Source organism: Podarcis tiliguerta (assembly GCF_965153285.1).
Source record: "Podarcis tiliguerta genome assembly, chromosome: 2".
In the NCBI taxonomy this organism is placed as follows: Eukaryota; Metazoa; Chordata; class Lepidosauria; order Squamata; family Lacertidae; genus Podarcis; species Podarcis tiliguerta.
The window spans coordinates 33,355,062-33,370,615 of NC_139535.1; the positions used below are offsets into that span (position 1 = coordinate 33,355,062).

The following is a 15,554-nucleotide window of genomic DNA, read 5'->3' on the forward strand; positions in this document are numbered from 1 at the left end:
CCTTCCCTCCACTATTTTTATAGTGGTTCAAGTGATACCTTTTATTGAGACAATTTGTACTGATGAGCCTAGGAGCCTTTTAAGATTTACAGGCCAAGTTCTGGGCAATCTCAAATTTTACTGCTCTTAGCAATAATAGCAAGTCCAATAAAATACATAATTTGAACTGTTGTTGGTTACAAAGACAGAGATCAGGCACACAACACACATGAGATATTCAATTTCTAGTTGATTTTTGAGATGTGGCTGGCTTTAGTCCCAAGGCATGTGGGACAATAAGCAGATCTGGAGTACCATCACTTAATAAAGTGGTCCTGAAGTTGCCTGGCAAGCTCTTGTCAGTTTGAAAGAACAAATAGACTTTCTTACTAAACAGATAAATGAGGGATGAAATAACCATGCCCTACTTCGAATACTCTCTATATTTAGATGAAACTATTTTGCCATTCTAAACCTTCTACAAATTATTATGCATACAAGCCATGACTTTTTATTAGGCTGTTTTTGTTTATGTTTTAACCTTATCACTCAGCTATCCAGGCTGACTTGTCTCTCTTGGTTACTGGTGGATGTTCTTCGTAGACCAAAACAGCCCTTCCATGTAATTGCTGCTGTATGCAAAATATACATATGTTCTGGGTACATACAAAATATTTTTCTTTGCCCTTGCTAATACCTGGCTTCTCATGTGCTGATTGATGTATATCAATGATGTATATATTGGTGCAATTGATTGGATTTGTCATCAGATTCAAATAATGTCTATTTCTATTGATTTATTTTTTTAAAAAAATGACAGCTGAATTCACATACTTGCTCAGGAATTCATTGGCTCAAATCAGCTTCATGCTGGTGTGTAAACTTTGTTGAGTAAATAACTATTTGCTGGTTCCTGAAACTGGTTTGAGGCCACATCCATAATTGGTAAAAGCTGAATTTCATTGTGTGCTATGGATGCATGACCTGACCTGACGCAGAAAGATTAGGTCAGGGGTCAGCAAACTTTTTCAGTAGGGGGCTGGTCCACTGTCTCCCAGACCTTGTGGGGGGCCGGACTATATTTTGAAAAAAATATATATATGAATGAATTACTATGCCCCACAAAATGAGATGCATTTTAAATAAAAGCACACATTCTATTCATGTAAAAACACCAAAGAGGCCCCACAGATAACCCAGAGATGCATTTTAAATAAAAGGATACATTCTACTCATGTAAAAGCATGCTGATTTCTGGACTGCCCGCAGGCCAGATTTAGAAGGCGATTGGGCCGGATCTGGCCCCCAGGCCTTAGTTTGCCTACCCATGGCTTAGGTTCTGAAATCCAGAATTGAGAAGATGTGGAAGGAGACCTCCTCTGCTCTTCCTACAATTTTGCAAAAGCGTATATATCTGGCTGCTGTTTGCATTTTTGTTTTTGGCAAAAATATTAACAACATTCTCAAACTTGCTACATATGTGGTACTTGGGGTGCTTTTCCATCAGTGCAGATATGTGCTGTTCATTCTGCATACTGAAAACTGCTTCACATCCTTAGCCTATGGTTGTTCCTGCTGCAAGGTACTGCCAAGGGGCCATGCTTTTCTGTATAACTGAACTGTGTTTAATATACAGTTGTGCATATATTCTTTTTAACTTTAACGTGACTCGTGTAGAAGAATGAGATGGTTATAAAGCATTTTTAAGAAATTAAATCTAAGTAGAATAAAGGAACTTTAATGGCTAGAACAGTTCATTACCATGGTAATGCACAAATATGCTTGTGGACATTTATGTGCATAATATAGTTTTAACACATTGTTCTGTTTCAGTTGATGTGTGTACTAATTGTATGGGTCTTACCAACATAGAATAGAGCAGAGCTATTACTTCCCATGATCCGGGCTCTATGTGTCCATTAAAATAGCCTGAAATACTAGATGCATCACACCACTGGCTCGCGTTCAACTTGCGATCAAGACACCTAGACCTGGTCTCTCCCCAGTCCTTGCACCCTTTGCTATTATTTTGTACTTAAGATGCAGGAGTTTTCATTATCTCTGCTAAATTCCAATTCCAGTTCCAGCTGTTAAGATCATTTTGAATCATGATTCTGTCATCTTTGATGTTGGCTTCCCCTCCCAGCTTTGGGTCATAGGGAAATTTGATAAGACACCCCCTATATACATCCTTGTCCAAGTCATTGAACAGAAAGTTCAGGGTACTGTAGTGGAGAGAACAGGTCAGAAAATCCAATTACACATGCAGCCTTTCATCTGCACAATTTTTGATCCAGCCCATGCAACTATTTCATAGTGTGCTACAACAATATGTGTGTGTGTGTGATTACACGGAGTGAGAAACAACATTTGTTTGTTCTACTCACAACAATTCTCCACCTCCCTCCCCTGAGGTGAACAAAATTCCTTGTTGGAACTTGCCGTAATACATCTAGATTTTGTATGTTCAATATGAATAAGCACCTTATGAGAAGAGAAACATTCTGAAATGCACATTCTGTGACATACTGTTGGATCATGGAGACACTTTCATTTGTCTGTTTCAGCAAAGAGCAGAGCAATTGCCATCCCGGTTGACCTGGACAGCCAAGTAAACAACCTCTTCCTGAAATCTCATAACATAGTACAAAAAACAGCAATGAACTGGAGGATGACAGCAAGGAATGCCGCTCGGAGAGATTCGGTGATGGCTGCTTCTAGGGATTACCGCAACATCATTGAGAGATTGCAGGTGCGTACATAGCACAGTGGGACAGAAAAAAATTCCAAATTTCAAAAAATATTCTATTGGGGTCTGGACTGGCAGTGACTTCCCAGGAATGAGCCCTTGGGGTTCTGGTAGATAGCTTCATGAAGCTGCAAGAAGGTGAAATTCATCGTTGGGGGTCATTGGGAAATGGACTGAAAATAAAACATAAAACTTTTAATAGAAACATATACAGTGGACACTCGGGTTGCGAATGTGATCTGTACGAGATGCACGTTCACAACCCACAGCATTCACAACCCGCATCTGCACATGCACGAATTGCGATTTGGTGCTTCTGCGCATGTGCAAAGTGTGATTTAGCGCTTCTGCACATGCACAACCGCCAAAACCCATTTCGGTACTTCCAGGTTTCGGTGGTCCGCAACCCAAAAAACGCAGCCTGAAGTGGCTGCAACCCGAGGTACGACTGTACTGAGACCACACTATGCATAATGTGTACAGTTTCGTTGCATCACTTCCAACAGGCTATTCTAGTGCTAGAAAAGTTTCAGAAAGGGGCAACCAAACCACTTGGTACTTCTTAGTTAGGAGAAAAGACAAGTTAGAGGGGATGTGATATAGAGGTGGAAGATGGTGTGGAGACTTCTCTCTCATAATACTAGAACTCAGATTCATCCAGTGAACCTGAATGTAGTTCTTCACACAACGCTATAGATTTCACTCCATAGAATCAAAGAACTGTAGAATTGGAAGAGATGCCGAGAGTCATCTAGTCCAACCCCGAGCAATGCAGGAATCTCAACTAAAGCATCCATGACATAATAATAATAATAATAATAATAATAATAATATAATAGTAATAATAATTATTATTATTTATACCCTACCCATCTGGCGGCTTCCAACAAAATATTAAAATACAATAGTCTGTCAAACATTAAAAGCTTTCCTGAACAGGGCTGCCTTCAGCTGTCTTCTAAAAGATAGCCATCCAACTTCTGCTTAAAATCCTCCCATTAATTTAAAGACGATTAGACAAATTCATAAGACTAGAGGATAACGCTGGTAATTGCTACTGGTCACAATGGCTATGCTCAGTTCTCCCCTGTTGGAGGCAGTACGCTTCTATGTATCTGTTGCTGGGAATCAAAAGCAGGAAGAGTGCTGTTGCATTCAGGTCCTGCTTGTGGACATCCCATAGACAAAGTTGGCCACTGTGAGAACAGGACACTTGACTTGATGAGCCATTGGCCTGATCCAGCCAGTAGTCTTCTCATATTTATTTTTTAAAGATTTAGGTTGTATTTACACGAATACGGGAGATGGTATTAATTGCTTGTGCAAGAGATATTCAAGACAGCATGTCTTGCTTCTGTTAAGCCACACATACTTTCGTTAACAGGGATGTGTCTTGCACAATGAGCATTGTATTCAATGTAATTCAGTACTGCACAGATAACACATTTAGAAAGCTGTGTGAAGTCCCTCCTCCCATACCACAGTCTAGAAGACACAGACCATTAAATTGGTGGGAATTGTAGCAGTGGGGATGAGGAATATTCAGCGTACCAATCAGCCATGCCTTCTTCCAGATAATCCATTACATTCCCCCACCCCAACAGACACTCTGAGTTTCATGGCCAATGAGCATGTTCATTCATGACCTCTGAAAAGCTCATTTTTTATTTCTTTTTCTAAATCTTTTTAAATATATGTACTTCCTAAAACATTTGGGTTTTCCCCCAAGCCTGCTTATAGCTTCCTCTTCTGCATAGATGGTGCCATTTGGGCTAAATAAGGATTGCCACTCAAAACTATGAGTTTCATATTAGTATATAGGAAAAATAATTTCTTGAAACAAGTGCTTTTGCTAGATTAAAGCTCTGCAAGCTTGCAATATGCTGAAAAGACCTAGCATTCCCCAATGACAAGTTGGGGAATTCCCCAATGACAAATAAAACATTATTTAATTTTTTTTTAATTATTACAAATCAAACCAAATTACTTTAATGCGATTTCTTAAAATCAGGTTTCCGCTCCTGTTGCAGACATATGTCCATAATACTCCCTGTTGCTGCTTCATTTCTTATTTTGTCTCCAGTTGACATCCTTCACTTGCCATTAAACGGTTCTTCTAGCTGACCAATTTTCACCTTACAAACAGCAGCTCTGTTACATCTTATAAATATATAATCCATTTCATGTGTGTAATCCTACATTTTGTTCCAGACTTGGTGTGTTGAGAGAGTTCAGTTCTTTCTTTCGTTCTTGTTCAATTTTTTGCAGTGTTTATCTGGATGGTACAAGGTCACATGCCATTTCTTTCCACTGTTCTCAAACTAACCTACGAACCACAGCCATAAATAACTCACAGGGTGCACCCCAGGCTTCCGCCATTAAGTTCCCCTCTGGAGTTGTTTCTCGGCACACAGTTAACAGCAAGATCTTTTCTCAAATTCAGCCTCTCTTCCACATCTATTCGGCTGCAGGATATTCTATTTCCCCCCCTACTGCAGTCCTCTGACAACACCCCCATCCAGAAGTGGTCATAGTTAAAGTCCATTCAGCCTCGATTGAGGGAGGAGGGCATAGCAGAACCTCATTAAATTCCACATTGAGCATAAATTAAAAGGCTCCCCCCTCTTTTTCAAAGTGTCAAACAGAGTAACAAAGCAACGACTACACACGTCTCTTTCATTGTGCAGTGGAGGACAAGAAAAAGAAGGACCATTTGGAAACCATAAAGCGCAAAGCACCTTCCTTTCCCAGCTGTTGCAAGGATTCTCAAGCTTCAGAAAAACAGTCAAATACCTTCAGAGAGCCAAGCCCAGTCCTTTTGGCAGCTGATTGATTGCAGTCCATTAGCATATGTCGCTTCATGAGCGCCTCTTGATTAATGCCAATTGTCCAGATTAAGGAGGAACTACAATGCTACCTTGATTCTCAAACTTAATCCGTTCTGGAAGTCCGTTCCAAAACCAAGGTGCATTTTCCCATGGAAAGTAATGCAGAATGGATTAATCTGTTCCAGGCTTTTAAAAACAACCCCTTAAATAGCAGTTTAACATGAATTTTACTATCTAATGAGACCATTGATCCATAAAATGAAAGCAATAAACAATGTACTGCAGTCACACAATCAATCAACAGCTGAACTGGGTTCCACACAGTCACAAAAACGAAACAAAAAAAGAGCCGCAAAAACAAAAACGCAAAATAAATAGCAAAAACAGACAGACCTCGGCGTAACACTCAAAACAGTAGTGTGGCACTCAAAATGAAAGCGTAACACTCAAAACAGTAGTGTGGCACTCAAAATGAAAGCGTAACACTCAAAATGGAGCATGTTTGGCTTCCGAAAAACATTCGCAAACTGGAACATTTACTTCCGAGTTTGCAGTGTTTGGATTCCAAGTTGTTTGAGTACCAAGGCACCCAAAGGGTGCCCATCAATGGTTCCTCTTCATCCTGGAGAAGAGTGACTAGTGGGGTGCCACAGGGTTCTGTCTTGGGCCCGGTCTTATTCAACATCTTTATCAACGACTTGGATGATGGACTCAAGGGCATCCTGGTCAAATTTGCAGATGACACCAAACTGGGAGGGGTGGCTGACACCCCAGAGGATAGGATCACACTTCAAAACGACCTTGACAGATTGGAGAACTGGGCAAAAACAAACAGGATGAATTTTAACAGGGAGAAATGTAAAGTATTGCACTTGGGCAAAACAAATGAGAGGCACAAATACAAGATGGTTGACACCTGGCTTGAGAGCAGTACATGTGAAAAGGATCTAGGAGTCTTGGTTGACCACAAACTTGACATGAGCCAACAGTGTGACGTGGCAGCTAAAAAAGCCAATGCAATTCTGGGCTGCATCAATAGGAGTTCTTCACAGACCACGGAGGGCTGCAAACATCCACCACTGACTCATGGGCGTAGCCAGAATCCCCTTTAAAAAACATTTTAGTCCCTACGAATTTCCCAATGTTAATTTTAAACTGTTATATATCTGCACTTCAGGATATAGTGTCTGCTCTGGAAGATCGCTTGCGCCCGCTTGTCCAGGCTGAGTTGTCTGTATTGGTGGACGTCCTTCATAGACCAGAGCTGCTCTTCCCAGAGAATACAGATGCAAGAAGGAAATGCGAAAGTGGAGGTTTCATCTGCAAGTGAGTGGTGGAGTTGTGTTTACTTAATTCTCTTCCAGTAAATCCTGGTCCTTTTTCCTTTTAGGATGTTGCACCGTATTCTAATCTCAGCTTGTTATCATTTACCTTTGGCGAGATATTTGCAGATTTGCACATGGATCAGGCTGTCAGTAAAAGGTTCTGGATACAGGCAACATCTTTATGATTGAGGAAAACTATACTATACCACAGGTTCTGTAACAGGAACACTGATCAATGGGGCCCCCCAAAACATGAAGTGCAGCTTCAACAACCTGGATGCAGAATTATAGTTCACCCTATTTCCTGCCATGTGGGCGGTATCAGGACCAGCAGGACAGTTCCATTTTCTCAAGTTCCCAGGATTTCAATGACAAAACTAGACGTGTGACTGCCCTCAAAAACAGCCTTCCCTCCATAATGACTTGTAAGGAAAAAAAAGTGTAATGTCATATTAGCGCAGTTCACACATAACTCTTTAAGTATTAACCATAGCTTGGCATGAAGAAACAAATATGAAGGCTTCCAGAGATATGATCCTGGCTGATTTGCTCCTCCCTGGTCGTTCTACTCCTGTGGTGCACTGAGCTAAGCTGCAGTTTGCCATAGTGTGTCCTCTGAACCCAGGCTCGTGGTTTAGCTCTCTCAAAACAAACCATGAGCTGTAACCATGTTTCTTTATCCCTGTGGTTTGCTGTTCATGGTTTGTCTGTGGTAGCTACACCACAAGTCCAGGATGGGACAGCAGGTCAAGCAATCCTACAGCTTAGCGCAACACAGCAGTAGGATGATTAGGGATGAGCAAGGTGACTATGATATTCTCCTTGGGAACCAATATGTTTGCTCGTTCATGCTAAGCCATGATGAATGAGGTCATTGCCATATTTGGAGTTTTCTCATTCTCAGAAGTGTGGGGACGCCATGTCATTTCTATTTGCTAAACTTTATGTGGGATTCGGTGGGGCTGCTGTTTTTGGTAGAAGCTGTGCATCTCTTGTAACAGTTCAGCCCTAAGTGCCCAGAGGCTTGCCTTTCTTTAGGTTGTAGTTGTGTTCCTTTGTTCAGTCCTTCAGGACAATTCACAATGAAAGAGTCTGATAACTTTTAGACCAGAAATACTTTTAGAGCATGAAAATAGGTAAGTGTCCCAATAGCTTCCAAAAACAGCACCCCAGAATCACATGGTTCATTTGCCATCAATGAGGACTTATGTTGAATGAAATAACATAACAGCACGTATAGTTTCCTTATTCCATATTTGAAGCAGTCTTTATTTTATCATTACCTTGTAGTCCTTACATATAGGAGAATTGTGAGTCAAAATTATCTTCTTGCGTGACACCTATCACCAGTAACACGGCAAATATAAACAACAGATGAATATGCCACATGCTAGCCAATTTGTTTTCCCTCTTGACCCTTGATTTTAAATAGCCACAAATGCCTTCCTAACCAATTAGAAATTCTAGTACTGAAACAAACTGTGATCAATTGGTTGTTTTCAGGTTAATAAAACATACTAAACAGCTGCTGGAGGAAAATGAGGAGAAACTTTGTATTAAAGTATTACAGACACTCAGGGAAATGATGACCAAAGATAGAGGCTATGGAGAGAAGGTACTTTAATTTACCGTATATTATCTTGTCTTTTATTCTGTCTTTCTATTTGCAGTGTAGTAAAAGCAACATCAGTACTGGGTCCTTATCTTTGTCTACTTTCTGCATTGTAAAAACATCTGAAACATTGTTGTGCACAATTGAATTGCTGCTGTTGTTATTATTATCCCAGGTATTTGTAACGTAGGCTGGGAATACCAAAGTACCTCAAACATACCTTTTTCTTTGCTGTTGAGGATAACCGATCATAGAATGGCTTACTTGGCTTTTTATCACATCATGAATACAGAATCAAGGGGAAAGCGATTCTGTTTTTTTCCAGGGGTTCCCTTCCTACTCACTGTGTAAACAAATACTGAAAATACTGAAATCAGTGAAAATACTTGTACGGCTGCTAGCCTAGGATAACCAATGGTTTAAATCAGAGGTGACTATCCTGCAGCCTTTCAGATGCTGTTGGACCTCAACTCCCACCAAGCCCAGCCAGCCAGCAGTCAAGGGTGATGGGAACTGTAGTCCAGCAAAACCCGGTGGGCCAAAGGACAGCCACCCCAATGTAAGCCCTAAATGATTGTTCTACTATACTTCACATGGCCTCCCAGGAGCCTTAGTGTAAAATAAAAATAAAAATGCACATGATCTATGAAGTCCACTTGTATGAGGATAAACTATATGTTACATCTGAATCTTAAGGTTATGTAAGTTTTGAGGTGCCAGTGAAGTTCACTCAGTTAAGAATCAGATAAGAAATTCAGGGGCTTCGCAAAAAACTAGCACGCATGAGAGGTGAGCTCTTAAAACCCCTGACTTGGAGGCAGAAAAGCATTCTTGGCTCCCTCTGTATTTCTTAGTCCCAGAAGCCCTCCCTGCCAGCCATGGCTACACATAGGGAGGGGACAACAGGGAGATTTTACCTTTCTGTCATTCCGCCTTTGTTCCCCAAATATATTCTTGAACAAAACCCATGAACCTTTCATGCCTCTTTAAGAACTCAGGATTAATATTTTATCTGGTATTAGGTCCTCTTTTGGGCATAGGACTTCCACGCTTTAGGAAACAATAACAACTGGTTTCGCTCTAAATCATCTGCATGGGATCACTTTTGTTCTAATGCTTATAAGTATGTGGTAGGCATAAAGAAGATTCTACTGTCTCAAAAAAGTAGAAGAAGAGATCCATTACTGCTTTTGTTTTCAGTGAATTTGGACAAGTACTTACTTCCTTGACTCTACTTAAACATTGCATTCCTATGATTTGCCACCTTTTTTCTGCATTACAGTATCCTACAAATACAATATTGGCAGTGGTTGTGGGTAGAGTATTCATTGTGGATCTTGGTGCTCCTATCACCTGGTTACTTGCAATTTCTCTTGTATTAATTCTTGTTTTCAACTTTTTCTCCTCCTTCTTTTCACTTTCCAGTTGATTGCACTTGGTGAATTGGATAATGCTGAGGTTTTGCATTTCTTTCTTTCCCCCCCAAAATGTAGTGTTTGTAGCCTTGTAATATGTTGTGCTGTTTTGCCAGTGCTTAAGCGTTGTGGTTCGTGTACTTGTACTAGTGACGTAGTAGAATGTAACTTGCCAGTGCCTGCAGTGAGGAAATAAGCGATTATATTGTCTCTTATCCTTCAACATTAATTTTGTCCAAATGTCCTCTGGAGGCTACATTTTTATCCTCTCTTGAAAGGTAGAATGGAGAGGTAGCCATCATTTGCATTAGTAAACATAATGTAACCCCCACCCCACCCCACCCAAAGATTATTTGCGTGCATATAGAAGCAGCTAATGAAGATGCAAGAATGGAGGAAGTTTTGTCCCACTGTCTGCCATTCTGAGTAATTAAATGTGGGAAAGACAACTAAAATAAGGGATCCAAATAGTTTCACTATTCATGAATAGACTTGAGCATGTCTAGTGAAGTTTTTGAGCTCATGCCGTATCTCAAATTGCCTTTTAAAGGACTTTCGGTTTCCAAAATAGTTTGCCATGCAGCAGGAAAGACTGCTATTTTGAGAAGTGCTGGCACTAAGCATGTTTAGATATGCAGAAGTAGTTGTGTGATGCCTTGGATCCTGGAAACTGACTGTTGCTACCAGGGAGACACCACCCTACAACAGTGCAGTCCAATATTAACTGTTTATATTGTTGATTAATTTCCCTATGCTGACACCTAAACAGAGTGAGTCTATCAGTGGGTCAATGACTAGCTGACCCAAAGTTTTCATTCTAATAGGGAGCTGGGATCAGTGACGTTGAAAGATTTACATTTATCTCCTAAAGTGAAAAGCGGCCATACACCCTAAAACTTGGAATGGAAAGTTAATCTAGGTAACTGAATGGGAGAGCAAAACCAAGTGGTGAATTTTTTATTGTGGATTAATTAATCAATTCTGAATAAGACTGCAGCTTTGAAGGTGACACCTATAAAGCTAAATCAACAAACCTTTGCATATGGGAGTAGAACTATTGAATTCTAGAGCTTACTCTGAGTAGACATGGGTAGAACTGGGGTACGCTTTAGATAACTTGAAAAATGTACATTTTGAATGCATGAAGACATTCATTGATGGGTGTTGAAATGTCTCTTAAGTGTAGCAAATTTTCTTATTTCTCCATTGAATAGCTCTGAGAAAATGTTGAAGCTTTATTTAGAATATTTACATCTCACCTCTTTTGATCCCAAAGGTGGCTTAAAGTAGTTTGCAATAAGATGCAGACAAAGTCCACACAATTCAGCAACCCTATGTCCCCTAGCTGATAGCACAGGCCAGGATACGTTTTGCTGCAGTCCCAGGACAACTGGCAGTTGTGTCTGGAGAGTGGTTGACTGGGAACAAGCCTACTGCAGGTGCTCCTTCTCAGGGGAATGGATAGGGCTAGGTTGCTTTTACTTTGGCTCAAGGTAGTAGTGTTGGTCATCTTCTCCGCTGCCAAAATTTCATTCCAATCCAAGTTGACTGCTGCTGTTTAAATGTCACTAGGATCTGGTCTGTGTCTACATTGCTATTAGGGACTCTAAGACCTAGATACTTCCAAGGTTCTGGAGGAGAGCATAAGCTAAGTGGCAGAGTTGATCAGGTGTAAGCATATTGTAGCCTTTTTGTATTGATATGTAGGCTTTTTTTTTTTTTAAAGAAATTGTACTAAAGTGAACTCCTTCCTAGAATGCTGTAATGGAAATCTGCTGTCTGCAAGATGCTAAGTTTTTCTTCAGCCTCATCCTAGACCACATTGGCTTCAAAGTATAGATCAGCTTTCCCCAACCAGATGCCCTCTAGATGTTTTGGATCGCAGCTGCTTAAGGGCTGATGAGAGTAGCACTCTAAAACATACTGCGGGCACTGAGTTGGAGAAGGCTGGTGTAGAGAAGCTTCATGTATTTCTCTGTCTAATTAATTTGCGACAAATTCAGATGGAGTTTGGGGCTGTTTGTTTTTTTGCTTTGATTTTCATTTAAACTCTTCCTACTTCCCCACCCAAGTCTCTGGCCATTGTAGCCTGCTGTGTTTTGCAGTAAATCAACTACAGTGATCAGGCTCGATTTAGAACTTAGGCTCTTGATTTCAAGTAAGAACTTTGTTGGCTGCCTTGCATGGAAGGGATTTCATGCTTCAAGCAGGTGTGTTTATAAATATAGGAAATGAGCGCTGTCTGTTTATTAAAAGTGTCTTCTGGCAGTAGTCTGGATTCCTTGAAGCCTCTGTAAGGAAGCAGCAGTGTTTTCCTTTGCGTAATTTCCACCAGCCACTGTAAAAGCATGGAATGAAAGAAACTCACCCTTTTAGTGTTCACTCTGATAAAATACGCTCTTGCAAGTCCAATTATTTGCTCATCCTCTTTGCCAGCCCAGCTATATGTCTTTGGTTTCTGACATGTATAGAACTGCAGGTCTCTTCCACAAGGTTTCATGCACTAGAACCCACCTTGTCCAATGCAGAAATAAAAGCAGCAGTACTTAATTTTGTGGGTGTGCATCCTCCATTTAACTAGTGCTTTGTACTGATCACCAGCAGCACATACTGTGTGACACATTAAGTCAAGAAAGGGATCCTGGCTAGGTTGACAAAGAATAGCAGTAGCCTAGTGCAATGGTTAACTCAGCTGTGGAGTTTTCCAAATAAGAAACACCCCATTTATTCCAATGGAATCTCTGCTTGAAGTGCTGGGCTTTCAACTTAACACTCCATTGCTGCAGTTGTGGACTGGCTGCTGATAAGCAAATTCCTTTTGGAGCATGAACCATTGGTTATATTAAACCTAACCTCAGAACAAGTATCAGTAGAAGAAAGGTGAGATAAAATTACAGTGAATAGTAATTATGCAGTCATGAAACTGCTGGGTTAAGGTAGAAGAACGGCAAAATAAGAACTCTCCAGATCCTGGAAACTCCTTCAGCAGTTCTGCTAAGAAAAATGAAGGAAACAGAAAACATTGGCGAACAATTACCCTAATGTGCACAGTTAGTCTTGGAATAGAGGCAAGTACATGCCATCTTAGGTGAATCTGGCCATACTGGACAAAAGGGATTGAACAAATGGGAAATGAGGAACTAACTAATTGGAAGGGGCCACCTTGGAAGGTTGTGAACTTTCCTTCCTTGGAATTTTTTAATCAGAGGTTGGATGGCCACCTGTCACAGATGCTTTAGTTTAGATTCCTGCATTCCATGGGGTTGGACTAATGTCTCTTAGGGGTCCCTTCTAACTCTATGGTTCTATGGTATTTCCTACATAGAACCAGCTTCAGAGCTTTGTTGCCCAAGGACCTTATGTGAAATGGGTTTCTGTGCTGGGGGGGGGGATATATATGCAATGTAGGACTAATATAATTTTAGTTTTGTATTTCTGCTGGTTACATAAATGGATTAAGTGCCCTGCCAATTAATTAGCTCCTGCCAACCTAGCAGTTCGAAAGCACGTCAAAGTGCAAGTAGAGAAATAGGTACCGCTCTGGCGGGAAGGTAAACGGCGTTTCCGTGCGCTGCTCTGGTTTGCCAGAAGCGGCTTAGTCATGCTGGCCACATGACCCGGAAGCTGTACGCCGGCTCCCTCGGCCAATAAAGCGAGATGAGCGCCGCAACCCTAGAGTCGGCCACGACTGGACCTAATGGTCAGAGGTACCTTTACCTTTAATTGATCTTGGAGGTGTGTTGTTCCTTCAGTAGCGACTGGATATATTAAATAAGCTTTATCCCTTTTTTTAAAAAGGAGGAGGAAGAGTAATTGAAAATCTTAATGGCCTTGATAAAGAAAGTTGTAAAGCAGAAGGAATCAAATGGAATGCTGGAGTGAGATAGCGTTTAGAAGAACTGATCTCTCTTCTGAAACTATTAAACTTTGCCTGAAGGGGGCATTCTGGTGATGCTGAATGGAGCAGAGAGATGTCCTACTTGCCTTCTCTCTCTCTCTTCTCTCTCCCTCCCTCCTACATTGCAGTGAACTGCTCAGTTGGGCACCTGCCAACAGCCAAGCAGCAGTTACATAACAGGCATCTTTTTTTTTTTCCTTCCTGGAATTTAGGCTTGCTGCTGATGTGTGACCTTCAGCAGTAATTGCCAATAAAATGTGGTGGAGCTGTTTACTGTTAGTTCAGCCCAGACTCTGGCTGTCAGTATCCCAGACTATGCTGGCAGATATTGCAGTCTGTGTGGTTGCTAAAGCATTTCTTTTTTAAAAAAAAGAAAAAGAAAAAAGCAGCAACATTAAAATGCTAATACAGCTTCAAGGAAGCATACAGGGAACTGTGCCCAAAGCTATAATAGTGCTGTAAAAGCAAGAGAGGTGGTGGTGGGGGGTTTGCATGCAGAAAGAAAGAGGGAATATTTTATAACCAGCCCTGTGCTGGAGAATTTGCTCGTCTATAAAAGACTTTGGTCCAGATTACTAAGCGTCTCATTATGCTTAAGTGATTGTATTTAAAGGGAGCTCCCCCATCCCCGCATATATTTTCATGCGTACATCATAAGCAAATTTGCATTTATTATCAAAGACAACTGATAGGATAAAGGGAGTATTTTTGAGCCTTTGCCTTTTCGGCTGCATGCCAGGCACGCATTCAACAAATGAAGTTTTTCCCATGGCCACTGTTTTATAACTGTTGGGTATCTTGCCAGAAGAAAGGGCAGCAGCTCCAGTAGGGTGTGGAACGAGAAAGGGGGAAAGAGAAGCATTTCAAGACTAGTCATAATATTGAGTGTTTTCAGCCAAGTGTTTCATGCCTCTCCTCTCCTCTCCTCTCCTCTCCTCTCCTACATAGAAGCTGTGGATCAGGGGTCAGCAAGGTGTACCTCACCTGGGCCGGTTCATTCCAGCGGAGATCCCTCTGTGGGCTGGATTGCGTGTGTGTGTGAGCGCCCCCCCCCCCCCGATTTCCAGTGTCTGTGTCTGCACAGACGCGATTTCCAGTGCCGTGGAAGCAAGTCCCCCTGCCGCACTGTGCTGGTTTAGTGCAGTGCGCGAGGACTTACCAAGCAGGCGATTTGGTTCGGGGGCCACTCGTGGGCCGGATAAATGACACCCGTGGGCTGCTTGTGGCCCATGGGCCTTAGGTTGCCTACCCCGCTGTAGATTGCTGTTGGAGGGGAGGGGTCAGTCCACTAATGTAACTAACCTTGCCAGCATTGCCTTGACTTGTTACCGACTCAGGGAAGGTTTTCGTTTTAAGTTCCTCCCTGCATGGAGGGAAGAGGGAAGTAACACACACACATGTGCAACTCTGTGTGAACAGAGTTTTGTCACATAAGGACTTTCCTCTCCAAAATTTGCTCTGGAATGTCTCCCAAGTTGCTGGAACACATTTTGATGGGTGTGGGGCTGCAGAGGAGAGGAGTGGGAAGCTTCATTGCGCAAGCAGATCAGTATTTTTGGATACAAGCATGTACAAATAAATAATCTGGGGAACAACATACTATATTAGACCCCAAAGACAAAGTATGTATGTGCGTGCGTGTGTGAAATTTTTCAATTCATGTTTTTGCATATTTGCTTTTAATCTGTTTTTACGCTTTGCATGTCACTTTAGAATTTGTTTAGGAAAAAATATGCATTGGAAATAGG

General features: G+C 41.4%; 1 protein-coding gene across 8 annotated transcripts in view; it reads left to right on the top strand.

Moving 5' to 3' along the window:
- Positions 1-15,554, top strand: part of ITPR1 (inositol 1,4,5-trisphosphate receptor type 1) — a 209,085-nt gene that overhangs the window by 117,484 nt on the left and 76,047 nt on the right. For 5 of the 8 annotated variants that reach the window (XM_083424530.1, XM_083424528.1, XM_083424531.1 and 2 more), the window contains 4 exons: positions 2,547-2,731; positions 6,734-6,882; positions 8,385-8,496; positions 9,919-9,951. In XM_083424530.1, the coding sequence (XP_083280656.1) occupies positions 2,547-2,731; positions 6,734-6,882; positions 8,385-8,496; positions 9,919-9,951 (479 nt within the window). The remainder of the gene's footprint in view (positions 1-2,546; positions 2,732-6,733; positions 6,883-8,384; positions 8,497-9,918; positions 9,952-15,554) is intronic. The other 3 variants (XM_083424535.1, XM_083424533.1, XM_083424534.1) reach the window with 1 other exon arrangement.